This window comes from Alexandromys fortis, unplaced genomic scaffold, assembly GCF_014885135.2.
Source record: "Alexandromys fortis isolate MF-2015 unplaced genomic scaffold, M_Fortis_MF-2015_v1.1 scaffold_11, whole genome shotgun sequence".
Classification (NCBI taxonomy): Eukaryota; Metazoa; Chordata; class Mammalia; order Rodentia; family Cricetidae; genus Alexandromys; species Alexandromys fortis.
The window spans coordinates 10,154,152-10,180,986 of NW_026067912.1; the positions used below are offsets into that span (position 1 = coordinate 10,154,152).

The 26,835-nt window shown below is 43.5% G+C and overlaps 1 protein-coding gene across 3 annotated transcripts in view; it reads left to right on the top strand.

Moving 5' to 3' along the window:
• Tenm2 (teneurin transmembrane protein 2) overlaps window positions 1-26,835 on the top strand; it is a 424,931-nt gene that overhangs the window by 156,814 nt on the left and 241,282 nt on the right. For all 3 annotated transcript variants that reach the window (XM_050138699.1, XM_050138700.1, XM_050138701.1), the window contains exon 4: window positions 6,315-6,553. In XM_050138699.1, the coding sequence (XP_049994656.1) occupies window positions 6,315-6,553 (239 nt within the window). The remainder of the gene's footprint in view (window positions 1-6,314; window positions 6,554-26,835) is intronic.

Genomic DNA, 26,835 nt, shown 5'->3' on the forward strand with positions numbered 1-26,835 from the left:
GAGTGCTAGAATTCAAGCCCTGTTCCCCACATGGCTAGGGAGGGAAAGAAGCAGGCAGGTTCCACTTTGATTCTTCTGTAAAACATCCAAGAGCGGCTTCCGTCGTCCCCTGAAGTGTTAGCAAACTCCAAGGACAGCACTTTGGGGGCCCCTCGTGTGCCTTGCCTTTCCAAGGCACAAGTGGCCAATTCTGAGAGCAATTGAGTTGTGCTTGAAAAATGTCAAGTGCATTTGGGAACTACACATTTTTTGCTGACGCCTGAAGTCCTGAGCAGAGCTATTTCCATGACCAACCGCTGGGAAGAAGTTCAGCTGGGGCATCAGAAATGATTCCCCGTCACACACTGAGTAGGCCCCTGAGGGGGAAAAGCTGTCTTAATAGCGGGGGTCAGTGGGAAATCAGGAGTCTCTGAGTCTTCCTCCCCGCAGCCATGTGACCACACCATTCCCTTGTGACTCATGTTTCTTTTTATTGTATTTTACTCAATCTTATTTCTGTTTTCACTATTCAAAGTTTTTATATTTTTCAACTTAAAAAAAAAAACCTTCAGACAGAAAATTTGGGAAGAACAGCCAGTGAAGTGCTAGCCACCTGACGCGATGCTGTCCTCAGCCAAGTGTGTCTTACCTGTCAATAGAGGGAAAGCTGCCAGCCGTCACACGGAATCATTTAGAAGTTGAAACTTTCGGGACGCTTTTACCCAAAAGGCATCTGCTGCCAAAACCCACATTTTCAGCAATAGACATAGTTACAATCTGGGGCATTCTGTGTCAGTTGGACATAGATTAGAATTTCTTAATCTTTAAGGTATTTTAAGATCACCTAAGACACAGCCAGTGCCTTCCTCCAGTCAGAGGGAGTCTAGGAATTTGTCCCTTTTTTTTCGAACCCTAAAGTGATACTAACTCAGGTATCTGTAAAGAAAAGTCTGAAGACCATCTCTTTCTTTTTTTTTCTTTCTTTTTTTTTTCTCTTTCTTAACGGTTTACCTTTTCTTTTTATTAATTGTCGTAGGTTAACATATAAAGAAATGGTCTTTTCATGAAGATCAGTTTTTTATCAATGTGGGGGTTTACTAAACTTTATCCTCTATAGATTGTATTATTAGGGTATAAATATATCTTAAGAGAAACAGGATTCTACATATTTTTGGTGCTTTTATTTGGTCATTTTTGAACACCAGGAACTGAAATGGGATGAGAACTACATGGGCTCTATTTAACCATAATCATCAAAGACAGCATAGTGCCATTGAGCAAGCCAGAAAGCATAGGCTACATTGATGCCGTCCCCAAAGTCTGTGGGCCCTGCTGTTGGTGGGGTATTGGATTGTGTGTGCAGAAATGCACATGCTCACTATTGCACAAAGACAAACATGAAAGTCCCTTCTACAATCAGTCATCAAGACTGCAGAAGGGGCCTTAATTAAAAATCTAAAATGTTCATAATACTGTGCTTGTAGCATTCATAATTTCAATCTCGGGAAGCATAGTAGGTCAGTCATTGAACAAAAATGCATGATCACTGTGGCAAACTGTACTCTAGATGATAAGTCATCGAACTAAATAAATCTGATAAACACCTCATCATTTTACAGCTGATGGATGCAGACAGTAAATAATGTACATGCGTATATGCGTATGTGCATATGATAAAGGAAACAGGGGTGCCTATCATGGTGAGAGAATCATAGAGAATGAGGGAGGCTTGGGGAAGATCTCTGAGAAAATGGCACTAAAGCAGGAAGCCAAACAACACGGATGGAGGACTAGCCGCATATTTCCGAGCAGCGGGGATGCACGGTACAAAAACCCTGAGGTGGAAGTCGAAGCATGATAAAGAGCAGTAAAAGGACAATCTGACACACAAACAGTAGAGGAGGGGAGAGCAATGGGATTGGTTGGAGAGGTGCTACAGTCAGGCCATGCAGGGTGCTGTAGACCCAGGGAAAGACCCTATGTCATTCCAAGTAGTATTGGAAGGTTTATTAAGGGGTTGCAGGAGAAGACCATGAAACTAGCTAGAAGGAAGTGTGGGAAACAGACTGTGTTGTCAAGGGGGATTTAATAAAGAAATATTATAAGTTCATAAAGAAATCTCCTCTGTGAGCCAATTCAAAAAGGGTTACAGCCTGGGAAGATGACTCCGTGGGTAAGAGCACTTGCTGTGCAAACCTGGGGACCTGAGTTCAGATTCCCCAGCATCTACGTAAGAAGCCCAGTGTGGCCAGGTTTGTACCTGTAATTCCAGGACTGTAGAGTGAAGAGGTGGAAAGATCACCGGGGCTTGGTGGCTACCAGCACAGCTCTATGTTCAGCGAGAGAATGTCTTAAAGGAGTAAGGTATAGGTTCTCCCTTCCTTAGACACACACACACACACACACACACACACACACACACACACACACATGATGCCTTTCATCCCAGCCCCAAAGATACAGCAACATGAACAGTACTGTTACAGGGATGGAGAAATATCTCAATGACTGTTCTACCAGAGGACTCAGGTTTGATTCTCAGCTCATAACCAGTTCCAAGAGATCTGATATCCTCTCTGGCCTCTGACAACACCAGGCATGCAAGTAGTGTATAGACATACAGGTAAAACACTCATACATATAAGATTTTACACACACACACACACGCACACACACACACACACAGTGTTATTATGATGCAGTTTCTATTGTGGGCTGAAATGTCCAAGGTAAGAGGGTTGGGAGCACACAGTCATGGAAGTAAAAACCCAGCTTATAATTATAGATGTCTTTTGTCCTCTGTTAGAAGGTCAGGCAAGCCAGGGGTCTGTGACCTTTGTGGCTAGAAGGGGAAAAAGATAGGTGAAATTAGTGGGAAAGATTTTCAGAAACGCATAGATGAGATTCTTTAGGATCTGAGGTGAGAGAAGAGAAAGAGGTTAAAATGACTACAGCGCTAAGACAGACACAGGGGAGGACAGGAAGGGTGAAGGAAAACAATCTAAATTTGGTTGTGGCATACAATGTGGAAGACAAGATACCTGATACACAGTAGGGACATGGGTCCAAACCTGAGGAACAAGTTGGGTTACATATGCAGACCTATCGGTGATGGCTGAAGCCATGAGATTGGACAGGATACTGGGGGCATGAGAGTTTGAACTAATGTATTTTTTTGAATACTCATTAATGTCTCCTTATTTGTGGAGAATGATCCAAGAGAAAAAGTTAGTGGGACACTAAATCAAGGGTCAGGGTTTCTACTCTAGTTTGCTTTGTGCTGGGTGTTTCATGGGTTAGTACTGATCCAGTCGGGAAGTTCTTGTAATGTGTGTTCCACGATTGTCACGCTTTAAATTATTTTTGAGCTCTTTCTGTTGCTCCAAAAATTCCTTAGTCAAAGCTAGTCATTAAGAAGTGAACACCTACCATGAAACTCTTTAGACTAAGTGCTTTTCTTAAATGGTCCTGGGTGGTTGGTATAGCAACCATGGATACAGCACCTGCGATTGTACTTCCCCATGATAGTGATGCTCAAGAATAGGGCTGGGAGACCAGTGTGAGCTAACTTGTCCATGAAGAGCCCTGCTAGAAACCAATTCAGGACTTTCTTGCTCACTTAAACACCATAGCTAGGGTCGTCTCTTCAGAAGACTTCGTTGATCCCATTAGAAAAGATCTATTAGGGCCAGGGTGATGAATTAGCACAATGGTTCTCAACCTATGTGTCATGACCCCTTTAGGAGTCACACATCAGAGATCTTGCATATTAGACATTTATACTACAATTCATAATAGGAACAAAATGATAGTTATGAAGTAGCAATTAAATAATTTTACAGTAGGAGGTCACCACAATATGAGAAACTGTATTAAAGGGTCACAGCATTGTGAAGGTGGAGAACCACTGGATTAGTGGCTAAAAGTACTTGCTACCAAACCTAATAGTCTGAACTTGGTCCCCAGAACCTGCACAGCAGAATTAAAGAACCAACTCCCACATGTTCTCTGCCCTTTACACGTATGCCATGGCATGCTCGCTCTCTCTCTCTCTCTCTCTCTCTCTCTCTCTCTCTCTCTTTCTCTCTCTCTTCCTTTCCCTCTGTGTATGTATAATGTTTCAAAAAGAGCCAGTGTGTATGTGTGCTTGTGTGTGTATATATAATGTTCTAAAAAGAGCTACTGGGAAGAAATCTGAAGCCATATTTATGGAATTAAATGTGCATGCTTTATTGAGATAATTGAATATATTTATAGCACAAATAAGGTCTAAATATCAGTTGTTTGCTTTATGTTGGTTATGTTACTTGTTTTGCTAAGCAGACACATTTCTGACATGATTCTCAATCATACCATACTCACTTGGTATATATAAAGGATCCAAATATTTTAAATATTTCTCTGTATGTAGTCAAGATACAAATATTGATAATGATGGTGATATTGCCTTTAGACACCTCTGGAAAAGCCTGGCAATCCTCAGTAGGAAGGGCAGTATGGTACAGTAGGGTACAGTCATTCTTTCTAAAACTCTGGCCAAATAATTGAGAGAGGCAAACTATAACTTGAGCTCTGTTTTATTTCTATTATTTTACTAAAACACCATAACCATGGCACTTTATAAAAGAAAGCATTTCATTAAGCTTATGGTTCCTGAGAGTTGAGTCCATCATGTTGGAGCAATATTACAGCAAGCTACAGACATGTTGGCTGGGACAGCTGAGAGCTCATATCTTGATCAGCAAGTAGGAGGCAGAGAAAGAACACTGAAAACCTCAAAGCCCCTTGACACACCTCCAACAAGGCCACGTCTCCTAGTTTTTTCCAAACAGTTCCATTAATTGAGGACCAAGTCTTCAAACATATGAGTCTATGGGGACCATTTTTATCCACACCACCATAGCCGCAGGTCATATTCCTACTAACTCCGAGCTTAAAGGTTCTCGTATTTAAAACTGAGACAGTCTTATAGTGCACACCATGGGGCTCAAGTGAGGTGTAAGGAAATATATGTCCTAATGACAGATATAAACAGCCATTAAGTAAAATACATACATGACTAGGCGTGGGTGACGGGTGACACACACCTTTAATCCTGTCTTTTGGGAGGCAGAGTCAGGTGGATCTCTGTGAGTCTGAGGCTACCCTGATTTACACAGTGAGTTAAGGACAGTCAGGGTACATAGAAAGATGCTGTATCAAAAGATAAAAATGCATCTACTGAAAATATGAGGAAAGAGAAACTGCCTGTCTTGACTATTGCAGCAAATGCAACTACAAAATAATGGGAGGACCCCAGCTTGTGTGGGCATGCATGCAATCATTTGCTAAAGTCTTCTGTGGATGTTGGGATCTTTACTGGGGACTAAACACACAAGGATGAACTACGTCCAAAGTGCGCTACAGCCCCTGCCCTGAGCAGCTAAACTCTAGAACGTGACTAGCCATCCATACCTTTCATCTTCTGGACATGTCCTTGTTTCAAATAACGTGTAGCCAGTCATTCTTCAAAATCTCATCCTTGGCATATCTATGAAAGGGGATAATCTCTTGTCAGAGAATTGATGCCCTGTGAAATATCTTTGGAATGACCACCCTCTGAGAAGTCACATGTTTTTTTCATACTTTATGTTTTGTTATAGAGTTATCACATTATAGGTCCGGGTACCAAGGACACCATGCTCAATTGATGGGCAAAGATGTTTCTGAAAGTAGCTATGATCACAAGGCCTAAAGATGCAGCCTGAGTAGGAAAAGTGACTAATGGTTGCTGCTGGTGGAAGGAGAGATGGAAATGGACAAGAAGTGAGGGGGAAAGAGGCAGTCTCGGGCAACACTTAACAGCAGATAATTTTGCCATAAGACAGAGCTCTGGGTTTTAAAGCCTCAGTCAGTTACTTGACTACTCCCAATCCGGTGTCTGATATCTAAATTAAAGATATTATAACGTTTAGTTTGTAAACGATGGTGACAACACATTTCAAGAGCCTTCAGTTGCACAGATCTAATATGTGATCATACTTAGCATCCACATCATTGTCATCATTTCTGAGTGAGTGACAGTAATTCACTTCTCATATTTGTTCGGCATGCTTTGCTGGATCCTCCTATATGCATCTTTCTGCATCTATGAAAGTACAAAATTAGGAAAGCTTGTGGGATTGAGGTACACGGCCAGCCAAAATAGCCTTTGCGCACACACGCATGCGCACACACACCCCAAGGAAAGGCAAGTTAACTAACGTTTTACTCGAACTGTACGAAGTAAAAGGAATGAGAGCTCAGCCTTCATTAGCCAGCCATGGCCGGGCTGACCCTTTCACTTGTCCTTGCAGGCACTTCCTCTTCAAGACGTCCTCCGGAAGTACGCCCCTGTTCAGCAGCTCTTCTCCGGGATACCCTTTGACCTCAGGAACTGTTTACACGCCACCACCCCGTCTGCTGCCGCGGAATACATTCTCCAGGAAGGCCTTCAAGCTGAAGAAGCCCTCCAAGTACTGCAGTTGGAAATGCGCTGCCCTGTCGGCCATCGCTGCGGCCCTTCTCTTGGCCATTTTGCTGGCATATTTTATAGGTAAGTCAAAGCAACCTTGTTCACCATCCTGGTAGTGAGAAGGTGGGGGAAGAGGCCATGGGCTTGTGACTTTAGAAGCCTTCTGCTGTCTGTGCAATTTGCCTGTTGGCTCTTGAAAAACATAATCATGAGTGATGGATAGGAGTGATTTTTTCTCTCCTGGAATCCATTCCAGTCATGACTCTAGCTGACATTTATCAGAGGTGAAGTTAAGCATTCTGGCTGTGTCTTTTCTTGGAGAGGAGCTGAGAATTATCTTTCCCGCAAATCCACCCTTTGCTTCCATGGCAATCGCCTAAATTTCTCCATCACTGGATTTGAGTACAAACCAGTGCTCTGATATTTATGCATCCCTGGTTCCCTTCAGCTAGAAACTCAAGGCAAGGATAGGTGTCATTTTGCACAAAACATTTTGACCAGGGAGAAAGCCAAACTAGCTTGCTGGTTTTCAGAGCTATGGAACTAAACTGAGATCCAGAAGCCAGGGCCTACGACCTGATCTTCCTCTAGACTCAGATCACTCATGCGCAGTGGACCTTGCCCAGCTTCCTTTGTTTCCCTCTGCTCGGCCTCAGGACTCATCTCACTGCGTGGCACTGGGTCTGAATAGGGTTTTCATCTGTGGCAGATGTGCCCCTCCAGCTTGGGGTGTGCACAATGGTAGCATGCAGGTGAAGTTATGAGGGTACCTTCTTCCTTGTGCCATGGGTGTCCATTTGCATCTAGGAAGTACCACCACAGAACTATGCAAAACAGCAGATGCTGGGAGCTCAGAGGCAGGGCGCCACATGCAGATGAGCGTCCTGGGCTGGCCACAAAGCCTGTTCACAGTTCATGTACCCCATTGCTCCTGCTCTGTCGGCTAAGCTTGCCAATGGCAGATCTCCTGGCCCAGGCAGAGGCTGTGGTGATGTTTGTTAAAGTTTATGTGAAATATTTGATGGTTCTGGCTTGCTTTTTGGGCTGCTATGACAGATCTCCCCGGGTTAGCTGTGGCAAAGCAAACCTATAAAACACCAGCTAAAAGGGGCTGACTCCCAAACAGCTCCAAACATGCAGGCAAAAGCTCCTCCTCTTTCGGAAAAGAAGACAAGGCAGCGCTGGCGCTGGTGCTGACGAAGCTGGCCTTCCTTCTGCCAACCTCAGCCCTCCTTTCTTGCTCAGCAGTGGGGGCTCCTTTACTGTCTTAATCCTATCCCTCTAGTATGGTGCCTGCCAGAGAAGAGATAGACCAGTACTTCCCAGGGCATTTGACCTAAACTTACCTGATGGCAGAGAAGTATAATGGCGTGCCTCTAGAAATATGGGTCCCTGCCCAAGGCAGACTAGTGTAAACCATGAAAAAACAACATACAACGGTATATTCCACAGTATTACTATGCTTGTCTTAATAAAGAAAATAGACATTTATATGTTCCCTATCAGCCGCATTTATCAGTAACGTCCTCTGAAAACTGAGAACACTGACACCCCAGGGAGAGGAAAGGGGTGATGTTTGTCTGGGGTGTTCCAAAAGATTTTTCACTCTGACCCTCAGCTCTCAGTGGTGCCTGGGGTCTGACACTCAGCATGCCTACTTTCAAGTCATGCCTGCTTCTTACCCCTTGATGAAGGATACAGCAGTTGATTGACTTGAACCACCTCCGCCCATCACCTAACTGGCATCTTTGTGTTATTAGAAGGAATTTCATGTGAGTCCCCAGGTAGCTGTTGCAGGGGCTTGGTGGAGGCAAATTGAATGTGCCCTTAGGGTCTTTGCATGATGTGGCTTTATGTCAGAAACTTCAAAAAGGATCCATGTGTGCACTTCTCAGGCTTAATGTTCTGCAGGGCCAGTGGGCACCACGGGGAGCCCAGGTATAGAAATTGAGGCACTGCCTGCCTCTGCCAATGGTATCCCCAGTGTGTCTCCTCCTCCCCTTGCAAGGGAGAGATAGATGGCTAGCGCCTGATTTATTGAGCTCAATGGTTAAAAAATAATAGCTTTCTGTAAGGGTGATCACATAAACGGGCAACCGTGTAGTGAGAGTTTAATGTTTTAATCAGGTGCGTAACTCGTGAATGATGGATTAGGAAACATATTTATCCTCAGTCTGGAGGCTACTGGAAGCTGGTCCTGAGCATCTTACTATGGTTTATTGGTTTATAATCCATCATTTCCTGTTTTGTATGCTTTAGGTAAGATTATGCTTTGACCCTGGAGTATTGAGAAATAGTTCATGACTCAAAATGAGGGATGTTAACAGGCCGGTTTGCCCAGCAGTAGAGGCAGAGCTACAAGGTACTCTTAGCCCCTCCCCAGAGATGACCAGACTCCTGCAGACTCGGTGAGGGACCAGGACTCGAGTGCTGACACTGGCCTCAGCAATCCGTTTCTCTGTGGAGAACCATTTGCCTTCTGAGCCCTGGCTTCCTAAGTACTGTGTGAGGGCACGATAGTTATTTACGAACAGAATCTCTGAAGTACAGTGGGGATTAATTAATGTGTATAAATCACTTTGAAGATGAAAAGCAGTATATTATTAATTACAAAGCTGCAGGGGCATAAACACGGCATGGCAAACACAGAGGAGAGTGTTGTGGGGCACAGGCATTGATTGCACCAACCTAAAACAAGCCACTGGGGAAGGACAGAAGGGAAACATAAAATCCCCCCCCCCCCCCCCCCCCGTTAAAGAGACTGGCACATTCCAGACCTCAGTCCATTCTGGTTCACACACAGCTCCCTGTTCCACGAGAACATGACAGGTCCTGAAATGGAAGCGTCAGCCCCAGGACATTTATGGGCAAGCAGTGGGTTCAGGCCTGCCAGGCATTGTGACAAATAGGTCAAATTATCTTTCTTGCATGTTCAAACCCGCGGAGAGAAGCCTTTCCAGAAGTGAGCAATTTGGAATAGCTTTGCCCCATGACAAGCTCTTCCATACATCCGGGCATGCGGGTAGATGTGCCCTTGTGCTAACTGGAAGATATGGGCCTTCGCCAGCTAAGGAGAAATTGCCCTAGTTCTCGCTCATACGACTAGGGTGAGAGAATGTTCATGGAATGTTCTTTTGTCCAGTCCTCTCTGCGCCAAGTTCCCCTAAAAACACCCAGAAGAAGGTACTCTGAAAAGCAGCATGAGTCATCATGACAACTGCTCTGTGTGTCACTTGGCCCATCATCACGAGACCACTGTGTATGTCCATCAGCCCCCAGCCCAAACAGATCCAGTTGAGAGAACTTGGCTGAGATAGGCCGGGAGCTGCTTTCATGGGAGACGGCTTTTTCCCTTGGGCAACTCAGGTGCTTTCGCTGCCCACAATGTCAGAAGTCCCTCTAGATTCTCAAGTTTCCAACTTATAACCGGTATAGAAGCTCTCAGCTGCTTACTATAAATACACTGTGTTTTTATCTTCCTAGCCTGTGTAACACAGGAAGGACTGGTTAGAGCCCCCATCCTCCATCAAACTAGAAGCATTCCTGTTATAAAGAACTTCTACATAAGATTATATAATTATCCCACTTCATGCCCAGTGACCAGCATACTCTGGAACAGAAGAAGAAATTGGCATATTGAGATCATTTGATAAGCACTGATCTGAGTCTATTTGTGTCTAGCTAAAGGCAGCCATGGTGGGGCCTTATAACTTTCTAAATTATGTATGCTTGGGCTTCTGAAGAGCATCCCGTCTTTTGCCAACCTCCTCAAGACTGCACTCAGTCAGCTTCTCAAGTAGCAAATGAAACCCAGTCATTGCTCTGGTGGTCTCAACCCCCCTTACCTAATTCTGTCCTTACTCAAGGGAATAGTGGTTGGACTTTGTGCTTCTAGAGCCGTCACAATGGGCAGAAACTGTAACACCCCCTTCCAGCTTCCTTCGCTATCATCCATCCTGGCTTGTGTTATGGAGGTCAGCATGTGTTTCCCATGAAGAGGCAGATGGTGAATAATTTGGGTTCTGCAGAATTTAGTCATTGTGACTCAGACAGTCATTGGGGAGTGTGTCCATAAACCACACTGAGCTTCACACCATTTCCATGGCTTACAAAATGCCATCCTTTGGATTTTCTTATTGTTATTGAAAACAACTCCTTAGGTCCTGTGCCAGACACAGACAAGGGGTAAACTAGATTTGACCCAGAGGTCACACTTTGTCGGCACACTCGATGTCTTTCTACTCATTTCCTAAGGATACTTTTTCAGGGTGGAACTTTCTGACTGGTTAAGAGTCCAGTCATGTATGTACCGTAAATGGAGCAGGTGACTGCCATGCTCGGACACCGATATCCTAATTCATAATGAATAACTAATCTGGATTCCTGGCCCCAGTCAAAACATAAGGAAAGCAAGCAACCTTTTAAAATCCTTCTCCAGAAGGTTGCATTCTGCCGGGCAGTGGTGGTGCACACCTTTAATCCCAGCACTTGGGAGACAGAAGCAGATGAATCTCTGTGAGTTCGAGGCCAGCCTGGTCTACAAGAGCTAGTTCCAAGACAGGCTCCAAAGCTACAGAGAAACCATGTCTTGGAAAACCAAAAATAAAAGAAGGTTGCCTCCTACAATAACAGTTTCTAACTAGACACTTGAAACAGTTCATTCACCCACAGACAGAGCACAACATGGGGGAGAACTGACTTCAATTTTGTCCCATAATCCTCTGCCCTCCACCTTTGGTTACCCCACACACACACCTCCTCTGCAAATTCATGGGCTGTTTTAAAACATCATCAATACCCAATATGTTCTTCACTGAGCTTTTCCAACAGGCGTGTAACAACGTTGGGCCCTCGAATGATCCCACTTTCTCTTTGACTCGGGTTAACACCGGACTAGATCCCATTTCCATAAACAGCAGAGAAGTTTTGACAAGGCTCTCCCACATCCAGGGAGGAAGGCGCTTCCAACATGTCTCTCTGCTGCTAGACCCACATGTTCCTAGAAATTCTAAAGTAAGAGTCCACACGACCTGTCCTCGTGACATCACTCAGACTACCATCCATGGATTGCAAAGCACACATGGCCTCTCTTTGGCTTCCATCGGTTAGTTGCTTTGTGTGGCCAGGAAGGAAAGTCAGTAGAGGAAAGATAGGAGCAGTAATGTCATCTTAGGTTAGTCTTTAGCTCTTCCGATTACTGCCAAAATATATATACATGTGTGTGCACGTGTGTGCATGTGTGCATGTGTGTGTGTGTGAATGATATTAGAAAGTCACCTTGTCTTGTTCACTGCTGTAATTCCTGCTAAATATGAAATACTATGTTTTAAGCTCCTCGGCACTCTGCCTTCTGCCACTCTGACTTTGATCTGTGAAGAACGCGGGCCATCAACATGTCAGGATGTTAAAAGTGTGGTAATTTGGGGTGCTTTCAGTTTCTTTTGAAAACAATGAGAGATTATTTTCTATGGAAACTAAAAGCCTAGCGTGTGTTTAAAGTTGCCATACTTGAAAATTGATGTGTTGAGACTCATACTGATGAATCCCGCTTTCTCAGCTGCTATTTTGTGTATTCTCATCTCAAAGAGTAGAGCAGGTTTGAGGGAAAAACATAAGGAAAATGACAGCAAATGATGGGAACCCGACGCTTGCCTGGCGTTCTCTGTGAGGATGCGGTTCGGGAGAGTCGCTGGTTTCTCCTTCAGACTCATTGCTTGCGGACTGTCTAGAGAAATAGTAAGCCTCACCTGCCTACCTTCCAAGTCGTGAGTTTGCCTCCTCTTATCCAAATGGCAGAAGGCCAAGTATTAAATCTGAGCAGTCCAGCAAATAACATTTCTATCTAACTCCCTGCCCCAGATGGTCCAAAAGAAAAAGGAGCTACCCACAAATAACTCAGGGGACCCAGTGAGACATTATCTGTTCCGATTGTAAAGCAGAGGGTTCATCTAATAGATATGCTAATGTGCTCTTAACCGGATAATAAAGTCCTATCAGCACTTACACACCAGCGAGTCTGTGGAAGGGGGATTGTCATTTCATAGTTGTACTCCTGATTTCAGAGGCCCTGTCAATTTACAGAAAGAAAATTAAGTCATTCATTAGCTAGGCCTCTATCACCCGCAGCCACACGTAACATTTGGACTTCGTGTTTGACATTGGACATAAATGAGTTCTGCTTTCAAAAAGGGAGTGGCTTCTTTAAGGACACCTGCATGCTATTTGGAAGGCCTGAACTGTGACACTCTGGATGGTCAGTAGTTAAGACAGACTGCCTTGATTTCCTTCCAAGATTCCTGTCTTAAATCCAGGCCACCATCAGCCCTTCCTGTTTCACGGGATAGCTAAGAATGAGAGCCATTCCAAGTCTGACTTTGTATAATACACTCAAGCAAAACGAGAGAGGAGGGCCAGGCATGGTGGCAGGTAACTGTAATCCAAGCACTAGATTAAATTCTTCTAGAGGGAGAAGCAGGTGGATCTCTGAGTTCAAGGCCAGGCTGGTCTACAGAGTAAGTTCAGGATAGATAGCCAAGGCTGTTACACAGAGAAACCCTGTATCAAAAACCAAACAAAATAAAGCAGGAAAGAGCAGATACAACTGAAAGTCTGTACTGTAAGGATTGCAGGGGAACCTGCCAGGTCATGATTTGGTCTCCATGAGGATGTGTTGATTAGCTAAGTATGGTTTCCCTCCCATCATCCCTGGGTTTGTCCTTGACTTTGTCTTTGAAGCAATTATCACTCTACCAGCCATCAAATCTACAGACCACTCCTACTTTTTACAAAAAAGACTTTAATTTTTTTTCCCTGTGACTTTACAGATCAAACACATGTTAGGCAAGCTCTCTACCCTGGCCTTTTAGGGGAGCAGCCAGCCCCCTACACGCCCTGTATTCCACAGGCAGCTTTTGAATTCTTCTCCTCTTCGATCTTACATCTGTTCATTTCCCCAGAAACGGGCCCATCATCCGTAGGCGCTATTTTCTTCTGCATTTTGTCTGTACCATTGTTGCGTGTGTTCTTGTTCTTTGTGGTTATCAGACAGCAGGTGACATAACAGAAGATACAAACCTGTACGTGTGCATCAGAGAGGCCAGGCTTGGGATATGTGTCCTTGCACTACACACGGCCGTGAGACTGCAGCCGTGCCCCATCCTCTCTAGTATTGCTGCCCCTTAGTTTCTCCTCCGACGAAACAGAGATCATCCTATTTATGAAGAGGCTTCAAGCCGAGATGGAGAGATGTGTCAGTAGTTAAGCTTGAACTACTTTTGCATAGGACACAAGTTTGGTTCCCAGCGCCCATGTCAGGGAGGAACGCACCTGTACTCCAGATCCACTATCTTCTGAACATTCCAGGCAGCTCCACACACACTCACACGCACACACACACACACAATTTAAAAAATAAATAAATAATTATTCTTTTAAAGAAGTTCCGAGCTGGGCGGTCGTGGCACGCACCTTTAATCCCAGCACTCGGGAGGCAGATGCAGGAGGATCTCTGTGAGTTCGAGGCCAGCCTCGTCTAGAAGAGCTAGTTCCAGGACAGGAACCAAAAAGCTACAGAGAAACCCTGTCTCAAAAAAAAAAAAAAAAGAAGAAGAAGTAGTAGTTCCGAGCATTAATAGAAATGGTTCTCACATACAGAACCACTCTAGCAACCTGGTACGCAGTCAGTAATATGCAGATATAGCAGATATAATGCGCCTCCCTAAGGGAAAAGGGCATCCATTCAACTGACCCTGTTTCTTCACTTTTATCATCTTTATTTTGTATGTCTGGCAGACCACCTGCTAACAACCATGTGAATGGACAGCTCACAATGACTTGTAAGATAACATCAGCCAGAAGAGGCAGTCTGATTTCAGACACTCAAAAAAAAAAAAAAAAAGGTGAAAACTAAGATCTAAATCTTAGAATACTCGTGATGTGAAGCCCTGGCCAACACAGAAACTCAGCTATGTATGCCATTACTGTGACTACTCTATTAGTTTTTGCACTGTCCGCCAAGTCTAGTAAGAGTAAGCTAGGCTTGGGCACCATTCTGCCCCGTAACAGTGACTAACGCCACTTTGCTTGTACAAGGCAATCAAATATTTGTTGAATTAATGAGTTCTGCTTGGGATTAGATCTGAGCTGGATCATCCATGAGAATTCCTTTCCAAGTATCTCAAATCCCCAGTCCTTGCTTTCACGTGTCCTGTCCTGTGGAAGTTTTCTGGTTCCCTAATGTTGTGAGTGCCGTTCCCACTATCCTGATTGCATTTAGCATTTAGGCCACTGAATGCTGGGAAGGCTGGGTATTCAAATCCCTCCCACGGGGGTCTGAGCTTCCCTGGAAGGGAGAGCATTGCCTCCATGAAGCTAGGAAGTGTCTGTGTCTGGCAGGCAGCCACCACTTGGCATTCGCATTACAAAAGCATAGCAGAATTCAGCAGGAGTTCAAGGTGAAGAAGCAAATGATGGCATAAATCTGCAAGTCTGTTTGCTGTTGCTCTGTAAATGAAGATGTGCGGAGAAAGGAAAGCAGCCACGATGAGGCTCCAGATAGAGAAAACAAAACTATTATATTGTGAGTTGGGTCTGTGCACACAGGCATATGCAATCTTTAGTTCGCTGAAATGCCCTGCTCAGTTATGGAATCTTCCTCACATGACAGAGATCTGACCCAAAGCAAATTCCCAAAACATAAGTATTTCTCTTAAGGTCACCTTAAACCAGACTTCTCATGTCTGCCAGAGAAAATTCTATTACCTAAATTCATGTTTTGATTGAGATGAACAAATATAAAGAAATTGTCCCTGAGTCCTCTTATCAAACAAATTATTCCTTAGACTGATACCTCGTATTAGGAGCCTCCGTGTTAGAAACCAACAGCCTATCAGCTATATTAACACATTTAATACTGTCATAAAAAGAGACGAGTGCATTACATGGGCTGCTAATTTCATTATTTTTTTATATATCATCAACTCTTTGGCCTCAAGTAAATATCAAAATGCATCAGAAAATCTGACAACATGGTTACATATTGGTATTAAAAAAAAATTGGGAGGGGTGACATAAAAAAATACTATTCTCCTCTCTTAAAGAGACATTTCTTAGAAATGGAACGGCAGCATATTTCAGAAGATTTTTACTGCTCAAAAACAAAGGTATGGGAAAGAAAGGAGGGGCGAGATTTCCCGTCTTTGTGTGTCTTTCATCATGGTTTTCTTCACAGCTCTTAGGGAAGGCCCTTCCCTTGGGCTGGGTTTTCAGTCAAGTTAGGTCATTTGTGGGAAGATTTGTGCAAACACGTTTGCCTCTCCCCTGGGGACTGTGATCTTTAGAAAAGAAGGACATATTACCTTACTTTTGCCTGCACAGCCATGATGCAATTCCCTTCGTTTGCTGACTTATATTACACCATGGGCGCTTTCAAGACACCTTAATGAAGTTTAGATTAGACCAGCTTCTGTTCCCCGGAGAGAAGGAAGTGGCAGCCTGTCCAATGCATTCAGTTCTTCGGGCCACAATAAATACGATGACATCCTTCTGGGAAGTGTGAGGTGCCTTGGAATTAGATACATTTTTTTTTCAAACTGATTTTAAGACTATTTTATCTTCTAAATTTTATCACCATAGACTTCTGGGGCATTAGCTAAATTTAGAGTATGTATATTTAAATTTTCTTTTAATAACAAGACTTATAGACTTCTTGAATCTCAAGAGAATTGTGGGGTTACTCTCTTCCCAATAGGGAGGAAATCTTGTAGTGTTGTATGCTAATTTTATGTATTACTAATTTGTGTTAATTAATTTAAAATTGTTAAGTGTACAACCATAGACTGAGTTGGTGCCTTTCTATTTAGTATGGACTTTTATTTCGCCAAGCGATTGGCAGGTTACATGGCATACTGGAATCTGTTGGCAAATCCCAGCATCAAGCACATTTTACTTGACTTTTTTTCCTATACCTAGAGTCTAATAAGCAACCCCATAAAAGTGTTCAGTTAATAGGAAGGTTCAAAGGGCCTGGAGTAAGTTATGCTTTGCATAAGTGACTGGAAGTCTGATGTTAATCAGGCACATAACAGTGACAAAAGGCATGAGCATCCTACTTCTCAGGACCACCAGGGACAAAAGTTATGCTAAAAAGATTTTTATTAACTTATTGGTATGAGTCAGTAGTCCATCATCATCCTTTCTCTTTCTATGAAACGTGGAATGGACTAATCGCTGTACAGAGAGAGAGTGGGAACATTTCCATCTGTTCATATCCTGTCGATTCTCAAATGGAGACTGTCATCTCCCTCCCTCCCTCCCGAATTTTAAAAATTAAAAATTTAAAGCTTCTAAACAAACCAACAGACAAAGCTGGCCCCTGATTATTTGACACTTCTTGGCAAGACTGAAGTGAAAAGTCAAGCATCAAAAAAAGAATTCCTATCTAAAAAGAACTTAAGAACTTAAGAACCAAAGAAAAAGGCAGACTCTGAATAGAGTTAATTGGAAGCATTAAGTCACAATACAGACGATGAAATTCTATATCAAGGAGGATAAAATATGAAGAAACTAGAAGAGTATAGGGAGACCGGCCGCCAGCATAATCTTCTACACAATGCCTTGAAGCAGTCACCCAACCAGCATACCGAGAAGCAAAGCAGTCATTGAGAACGGAGGTGATGTTTTACCCCCTCATCTTATATCATTAAGCTTTGGGTTCCCTCATGAACTGCTAAGATAAACAATAGTGGACAGCTCAACATTTATCCAAATAAGCCAGAAAGCTACCATGATAAAGGAAATTGAGTTTATAGACACAGCAGGCTCTTGCCTAATAGATGAGAGTAATGCAGCTGATGCCGAGCATCAATCTCTATTTCAAGTGGATTATGAAGGGGACCTCTAAAGAATAACTCATCCCGCAAAATCGTTTCAAACGGAGGGTGGTTTATCTTCCGTGGTGTCTAATTGATATCTATGTAATTCAGTTATAGCCCTTGCTACTGAGAATGACGTCAGAGAAAAAAGGAGCAAATATGGTGTTGCTCCCCAGGGGAACATCAACAGTTGGGTTTCCAAGTCGTGTTCACCTTCAAATCTGTTGTCTCTGAATGACCTTGGAAGCCAGAGAGTAAAGGAGTTTACTTCATAATCAGGAAAAGGTCTTCTCAAGGATCTTCAATCCTATTCAAAATCAACATGAGCAGGAGGAGGGCTGGTTTAGACCAGGTCCTTTCTTTGCCTCACTTTGCTTATCTTCATGGCATTAAGTGAATGTCTACTAGACTCTTTCGAGGTCACCCTACAACACAACCTCCCAACACAACATAGTGGATGTACAAACTGCTGTCGTTTAACCAAGTCTTTTAATCCTAACTGGACCACATTGTCAGCACCTCACTCCTTGGTCACAACAGACCAAGAGGTCAAGGACCATAACAGAAAAAGGAAGGAAGATCATTGTCCCTATCTGGCCCAGGTACACAGGCTCTCACCAACATAGACCCCCACCACTGCTCTGGAAAAGCCTTCCCTCGATGTTCTTGTCAGAAACAGAGGTTAATTTGTGTGGGTTTAGAAAATACGTTGGTGGACATATAAGAGTTGTACAAGTTTGAGGTATGTGGTGATAATTCAATGTATACAGTAAAACTTATCCAATCATCACAGTTAACACCTCCATCCTTAAACATCTGTCGTTCCTTTATGGGAACGCTGGGGGCCCTCAAACACCTCTTTTCTGGTTCTTTATAAAGTGTACCATAAATTATGAGTTACAGTCACCTCACTATGCCATGAAACACTGCGACTTCTTCTCCAAACTACTTTGGTTCCCATTATCCATGTCTCTCTCCTCCTCTGCTTCCCCTCCCTCCCCTCCACTTGTGCACAGTTGATGAAACCATTGACTGGTGAATCTGGTGCGACTTAGGGAGTCTTCTGAACTGCTTGCCTGCGTTCACTCCTTCTTGGTGTTTGCTTACATTTGAACAGATAGAGTCACTTCTACCCCCTCCCCAGTTCCAAAAATTGCACCATTCACCATTCTCAAGAAGACTCCACCTTTATCCATTCCATCAAGATTAATTTTTAAATGTAATATGCATAATAATAAATAACAATGCAGTTAATTTTACTTTAGTCTTCTTAAAAACGCATTAGTTTGTTGAGCCGCAGCTTTCTCTTAGCCTCCAGCTCCCACCCCACTTTTCCTTCTCCCCTCCTCAGGTTCTTTATTCCTAAAGTCGCAGGGTAAGGGTACCGCCTACGGCCTTCCAGTCCTGACCCTGTCTTGGAAGAAATGTCTTCATTTCTTTTGTGAGGATGTGACTGCTGATTGCCTGGTGTTTTATTCTTCTCTTCAAAACTGACAGGAATTAAGCATCTGGAAAGGTCAGCTGACCACACAGAGATGAGAGCTGGCGTGTAATGAAATACTGATGGCTTGTTTTAATGTCAGAGCGAAAATGGGGGAGTGGGACCAAAGGAAGCCCTGAGATTAGATTTACCTTGAAGGAAGAGAGATTGTCTGTTGTGTTTTTGTGACTCTGAGATTTATTAAACAAGCTCTGTGTGCCAAGGGAGAACTCTGTCACAGCAGGAAGGGAAAAATAAATAAATAAAAACCTGACATCACATGGAAGCCAGACACACTGAAAAACCCTTGATAATTTTGCCCACACCCTTTGGAATTATTTCTTTGTCACACATTGCCTACCACCCTCACTATCCCCTCAAATTTTACGTTGCCTGTGATGCCCACAAAACAAGGTCGTCCAAACAAAAACAAAAAACTACCAACTGAGGAGGGACCCACAGTCCCACAGGGGATGGAGCTGGCTCTAAGCCTTGATCAGCACACATCTCAGAGCTCACACTCACCAAGAAGGACATTATATAACAAGCGTTCTGCTGGAAGAACCCGTGTGGGAGTCTGTGGGTAAAGATGCAGAGACAGACTCGAAGGAAAAGAAACTGGGTGTGAATTGAAGAAGGGTAGAAAGGGTTCTTGTCTTCTGTAAGCAGTTCTGTCAAATTTGGGCCAATAATTCAGTCTAGTGATGGGCGGAGGAGGGGACAGACCTTAATGTCAGAGCATATTTTGGATGCAAGTGAAAAGAAAGTATGGGAAGAAAAGTAGGATGCAGGAGAGAAAAGTGATCTGAGAGAACATCCTTTATGTAGCCGGAATATGGGGGGACGTGTATTTGTGAGTGCCTGTGTGTACGTGTGTAGTGTGTGTGCGCATATGTGTAAATGTAAGTATGTGTACGTGTGCGGGCATGTGTGCATTGCATGATTGTATGTATGTGTGTGTATGTACGTGTGTGTGATGTACCTGAGTAATATGTTTGTAGGGTATGTATATTCACAGATGCATATGTATGTACGTATACTAACACACTTACATATAAATGTATGTGTGTATACGTATTTTTCCCTAAAAATAGACAAGCAGAAAGAATCAAGTGATTGACTAGGAGAGGAATAATTTCCACTGGCTTCTATAGAACAAAAAAGAACCACATGTTCACCCCCAGCCTCAGGATAAAGGGAAGTTTATTTCGTGGGCAGTTCAGAAAATCCTTTGACTGAGATTACACTGGCTCTTATTTTTCTTCTGGAAGATGAGGCCATGGTTTTAGTTCATCTGTTTGCAGTCCTGTCTTTGGCATCCGAAAAGATTCTACCCATTAATCTTCAAAAGCCAAAAATAAAAGTTAAAAAAAAGATCATGATTTGTAGATGGTTAAAACCCGTGGGCAGCAAGGATTACTGAGACGCTCATCCAGACCCTCCCAATATCCAACCTTAATTGTATAATCACAAAAGTATCTGTGGGAGGGAGGGTCGCCGTGGTGTCTTGATGGAAGGGTTTCCTTCCACTTGTGCGTAAAGATTCTTCAGGTAGCAAAGAATTTTGACTTGGGGCTTTAATGCCTTTGAATGTGCATCAAGAATAACACTGACATGCTTTCACCGCAGCCTTGGAATCCTAAAATAAATAATAGAAAAATTGTGATTTAAAATATAATTCCAAATACTAACTGGGCCCCGCTGCCTAGATGAGTAATAAGCTTCAATAAATGTGTGACAGGCACAAGGCTCTTCAGTATGAAGAGTAGTGAGGGCTCAGAAATAGAAATAGGTTTTTCATTACATGAGGGATTATGTTCAGCCTGACTGTGGAGCCTGTTCAGCGGGGCCTCAGCTGCATCTTCTGCCTACGGTCGTATTAACCAGTAATAGTAAAATGGGTAGCGTGCCGCCCAAGAACAGCCATTTGTTTTAGGGAGGAGAGAAAGGTCGCTTTCTCCTGCTTAAATCGGGATTACCTTTGTTTACCACACACTTCCCCTTAAACTCCTATTCGGCTGCGCTAATGAGCTGCAATCTGAGCTGGTTCCACCTGGGTGCCTGCTGAAATGCGTGAGCAAATCAGTGAGCCAGACAACAGAATGGTCGGGGATTCAGCTTAGAGCGCCGGTCGTGGCTTTGCCCGCTTTGGCTCACAGACACATTCAAAGGGAAGTCTTAAATATCATGGGACGTTTTGGCTTTGAGTTTCAAGCAAAACTCGACCCTCCACCTGAGCTTTTTCCAGTTCAGTGTCTGAAAGCGCAACTTTTCCCCCTCCCAGGCTTAAAGTCTTCTCAGATCTGACAAGCGTCCTGGGGAAACTGTGCGAGCCACCTTACCTCCAGGTGACCAAAGAGACTATACAGTCCCCTGGGATCAGTGCCATTTGGGATTTCAGAAGGATTTAGGGATACGACACCTATGGTTAAAAGGGTGGATTAGCAACATCAGAGAGGTTTTCTTTTTCGCACACCAGTATAGAATTTCTTTCTTGACTCAAACAATGACTCGCTGAAACTTCAGCCACCAAGGACCCTTGTTTACCTGGATCAGGAAACCTGATTCGCCTCCTTCCCAGTCTCACTGTGAGGCCCATCTGGGCATGGGGTCCTCCGGTGAAGAAAACCTGAGTTTGCACAAGGAAGCTCCGATATCTACCAGTTAACTGAGTGCTCGTGGAAAGGAATTAAAATTCCTAAGTTTTGTTTTACTTAATGATAAGGAATAGGAAATAACAGCTATAATGCTAGTGTTATGATTTTCAGTTATTCTATGTAAAGTTTAAAGTAGATATTGATTTTTTTTTTAAATTATTTTTGCTTAGTCCATCGTCTCATTAGAGGAAAAACACACAGAGATGCTAAACTGGACCTTGGGGTGGGGCTATTAGAATCCAGCAAAGGGGGAATTCCCCATAGTTGAGGATGACTTGGTAGAGGAGATCACAGACTGGCTCGGTCCTGGGGAGTATGGTTAGACACGGAACCAGGAGTGAGTCAGGAAGACCTCCAGGCAGCCAAAAGAGCAAAGGAGAAGGTGGGAGGGAGGAATTAGTAGGGAATGAGGGAGAGGCAGGAAGGAGCAGGGCCGTGGGACACCTACTATGACCAGTTGAAACAGTAGTGGAGACAGAACCCCACCGGATGATTGATGGTCTTCAAATCTGGCAGGAGGTTTAATTTGATTAATTTGGCAATAGGGAGGTACTCTAAGTTCCTAAGTGAGAGTGTAATGTGATAAAATTATGACATGATTTCATGTCAATTACCTGCTAGATGCTCCATAAATATTTATTTACTAATTGATTGAGGATTCAGGATAGATTGGGGAAGGGGAGAGAGAGCAGGGAGATGACTCCTAAGGTTCTGGCAGTAATCAGTGGGTGTGTGGGGTGATGGCCCTGGTAAGAGAGGAAGCTGCAGGCATTGAGTTTCATAAGGAAAATCTTGAGTTAGAATACAATGTGATTCGTGTTGGCTAGGAAGCTGAAGAAGAGAGGGTTTTCTAATACATCTTTCAGGGTGTTTTTTTTTTTTAAAAAAAACCATTATTGCTATTATTATTGTCAGAAAAAGAGAACTGAAAAATTAAAAATTAACACACAATCTTTAAATCACCACTCACTTTTCTGAAAGCATGGTTGGCCAAAGCATTTTTTTACTGCTATGTAATTCTACCAGGGCTGGCTGGAAGCCATTCTTTTTTAATGCACTCGGTAAATCTCAGTGCGGTTTCTTTATTATGAGAGAGCCCTTTGATCCAATAAAACCCATCAAGACCCCTTCTGAGGCATTCACTTTGGATTTTGTATGAATGTCTATAGAGAAAAAGAAGGGCAGAGCTGGGCAAAAACTAAACTCTAAAAGGCTAACGAAATTACTCCATAACACAGGCCTCATATGTGATGCAGATCTTGGGAACCAAGAAGAGCCATTGGACTCTGCACGCAGAAGCTCAGCATACTCTTTTATAAATAGAAAACACACCCCAGGACTTGAAGGCACTTGCCTTTTCAAATGCAGGCTGTGGTCAGGAGAGGCTGCACCGTTGCCCTGTTTGATCCAGGGTAGTGAAGCTTCCAGATGAAAATCTTAAAAGAAGAAACTTGCCTTTTGATCAGCTGGTTGGAAATGATGACGAATCTGAGCGGCTTTCGGCTCGGATACATCTGCCCCTGTGTGTGTGTGTGTGTGTGTGTGTGTGTGTGTGTGTGTGTGTGTGTGTCTGCAAATGAGGCTGACTCACTGTACCCAGGCAGAAGGGGGAGATGGATGGAGTTGGTTATGGCTTTGTGGAGCTGGGCAGAGAGGGTTAGACATCAGGGAATGAGCCTTTGCCCTTCTCCCTCCACCTCCCCCTGCTCCATACCGAGGTCTCCATTTATTTTCTGGGCTTTAACATTTGACTGAAGTGTGTGAAATGCCCTCTCAGATGGTAGGTGCCCAGAGTCAAGCACACACCAGCATGTTCACCTGGGGAATTTGAGGCTTCGGCTCAAAACTAACCAAGGTAATTTAGGCTCTGGAGGTGCTTTAGCTTGTGCTGTCTGGATTCACCGTGTGGATGAGTTAATTTAGGCTGTGCTTTGGTTCTAGCTCCATCCCTTTTGTGCCTCTTCAAATCTTCCTCTTTGCTTCAGGCTATAGGAAGCTAGCCTTGGCCACAAAGCCAGGCACCCTGCCTCTGTCTAGTCTTTTTCAGCTGAGTGCCCTGTCGCTTGTGGCACCATGGTTTACACAGGGTACCTTATAACCTATGGCATGAAGCCTCCTAAATCAGTACCCATTTCCGAGATTAGTTAAGACCAAGGTCAGACACTTACCCCCTGTACTTGATCATATATGAAAGGCCACGCCATAATATTCTGATAAACTCAGCCCTGCAACCTGCATATCTTCCTATGACCCTAACAGAGACATCACCAGGGTGAGATGTCACGTCTGTATGAGATGGACATTTCCATAGTTTAGTGATAAACGTGGAGAAGATTGTAACCCTGCTTTTAAACATGGTCAGCACATCAGGCAGGTTAGACAATCATGGGGTAACTGGGCTGTGTTTTATTGTGGGTCCTCTACTGACAACGCCCCGAAAGCCTCTTTAAAGTACAAAGGGAACCTGCTCTTAGGAATTCAGAGATGGCACGAGAGTTGTGAGCCACCCAGAAGAAGTCCAGAGTGGAGTTGGGAATGAAGTAAACAGGCTCTTAACCGTGGGTAACGCCGTGCGAGAACAGCTCACACTGTTCTGACAAAGCATCTTGTCATTTCTCAAGTGTATAATGAAATAATGTGTATAATGAATTTTCCCGGGCAGCCGCCTCTCCCACGAGTTTTGCCCTCTTCAGTGCTTTGTAGCCTAACAACTGAGTCTCTTAGAACAGCATCTTGAAATCTGAAGACCAAGGGCTCCCCCCAAAACCCAACAGGAAATGTAAATGAGTATCAGCTCCAAGACTGCTTATGTGTAAATGTAAGGGGATTCTGGCCAAGGGTGGGTGTTCATGGGGAATTCTGAAAATTGCTGAGAGTGGAGGGGAAGGAAAGCCAGGTGGAAAGACTCCCTATTCGGTCACTCCAGGGACTAGTAGATCCTTTGTGATCTCTGTGTATGACAAGAGCAGAGAGCTTGGTAAACAGAGTCTGTGAAATAGGAACAAACGCCCTATGAATATTCAACTGGAGGCATTACTGAACGCTAAGGGATAAGGCACCATTTCTGATGATAGCTGCTTCTCTTAACCGCTCTTATGGAAATCTTTTTTATGAAAACAGGTTTGTGTGAAAAGTCTGGATGGGAACCAATAAGGTCTTTTTTTACAGAATATCAAATATTTTGTCTATTAAGTTGACTTGCTTTGAAGAGATCTTTGGCACAGATTGATGAAGTAGTCCAAATATTATCACTCCCGGCTTTGCAGTCCAGATGGAGTAATAACTGGTCACCACAACCTTTGCTCGTTAAGGTCTTGGTCAAGATCCAGGGATGTGCAAAATTATTGCTTCTCTCTTGTAATTGCGCTCATGATGCAGGATTACTGTGTAATGGGGACCCCTCACAAGCTCTCTGCAGTGAGGTTCTTCCAGCAAGATCTTTCATAGACCAGGGCTTAGCTGCCCTTAGTACTAGCTCAATCATCACCACCACTTCTTTGAGAATGCTTAACATGTCCATAGAAATCACGTGTTGTCACAGCTAGAAGCTGATCTAGTAAGTGTGTGTGTGGCAGGGGGCAGGGAAACTCTGCTTAATCTCCTATAATGCTCAGAATGTCCCATAAGTAAAAAATTATCCAAGCCCCCAAAACATCAGTCGTGCCTGCTGAGATACAATTATCTTCCCCCACCTCCCTTCACAATCACGTCTCTTAAAAGAAAAACAAAAGAGTTCTCTTTACTTTGTGTGTTATTTTTTATGATCATTGTCTTCAGCCTTCTTCAGTGAAAGCAAAGGGTAGTGTGAAGTTTGAAGAAGTTAATTGACCTAAGCTGGCCAACTCAGTCCTGTGAGAAGAAAGTCCGGTCCCTCTGAGTGTAGATCTAGCCCAAATTCCTTTTCCACTTGAGATGTAGCTCAAAGTCAGTCACTTGTTAAGGACCTATTACCTACAAACACGTCTCTTTCCGTCTCTAAGTCATTGTCCTTATGACTCTATTTTCCTATTTGTAGTTAGAGAAAGAGGCTCTAACTATAATTAAATGGTTTTCTAAGGGGCCAGATAGCTGGCGCTTTGGGTTTGAGCAGGAACTGCGATGTTTAGTTCCAAAGTCCATGATCTCTCCACTGTATGCTTCCAATGGAGTAAATGGAGTCTGCCTGACCATACACACTGGTTATGTCCATCTAAGCCATATCCAAAGAACAGAAAGATGATGAATCCCTCAAGCTGGGTCTGTTTGTAGAACAATATATTTGGGACAGGTGGAAAGAAGGGACACAGACAGAAGGAACTAATGGACAAAATAAAATGCACTTCAAAACTGTTAAGTGAGAAAAAGAAACCGCCAAGTCCTAGTCAAAATGGCCAATTAAGACAAAGTTTCAGGGACTGGACAGCTGGCTGAGCAGAGTTCGTATTGCTCTTGCTGGGGACAGAGTTTTTCCCCTGGCTACTACATCATCCACGCACAACCTCCTGTAACTCTGGCTCCAGAGTATTTACTGCCCCCTTCTGGACTCTGTCGGCACCTGCCCTCTTGTGCAATACCCACAACCCACATGCACATAACTTTTTAAAAATAAAAATGAATATTTAAAAAAGAAAAGACAGTGTTTCTATAAGGGGTTCTCACACTTATGACTTAGCAAAAAGTGGCAACCATTAAAACCTTGTACTGGTTTATATCAAGATTCTTTCCTTCCTCACCTAGGTAAGTGACATTGTCAGCTTCCTATATTGTTCATGCCCTCAGTAAGGTGGGTTCTTTCTGCATCTCCACACGGCCAATGCCTGCCCTTGGATCTCTTCACCTGATTTTATAGCCCTCCTATCCTCTTTGTGGCTAATGTTACTCCAGGCATCAGATCCATCTTTGAGGAGGAGTATAGGGAGAAAGAGGAAAGGAGAAACTTCACTTTTATGCCTCTTTCATCAGAAAATGACTAAACTCACTTTTCCTCCAATATGTATACAATATGAGACATGGATAGAAGACAGCAAGGAGAAAGATACTTGGAATTATCTAATGTATCCAAAACCCAACAGTAACTTATTTGAGTGTTTTTATAATCAAAAGACAAGATTTTACATCACTGAAAATAGATGCAGCAGCTACCTCTAAGAAATTTCCCCCCAGTGTGGTACTTTTGAAGGTGGTGTATTTAGTCTACAAGGGCTGCTACTACAGATACCACGAACCAAGCCATATATAGCAACAGTCCATTGTGTTACAGTCTAGAAGCTAGAAGTACAAGATCAAGGTATGAGTCCCGCCAGACTCCTCCTAAAGACACCAAAGATGGACTGTGACAGCCTGCCCTCTGACTCTCTTCCTCGACTTGTAACAGTG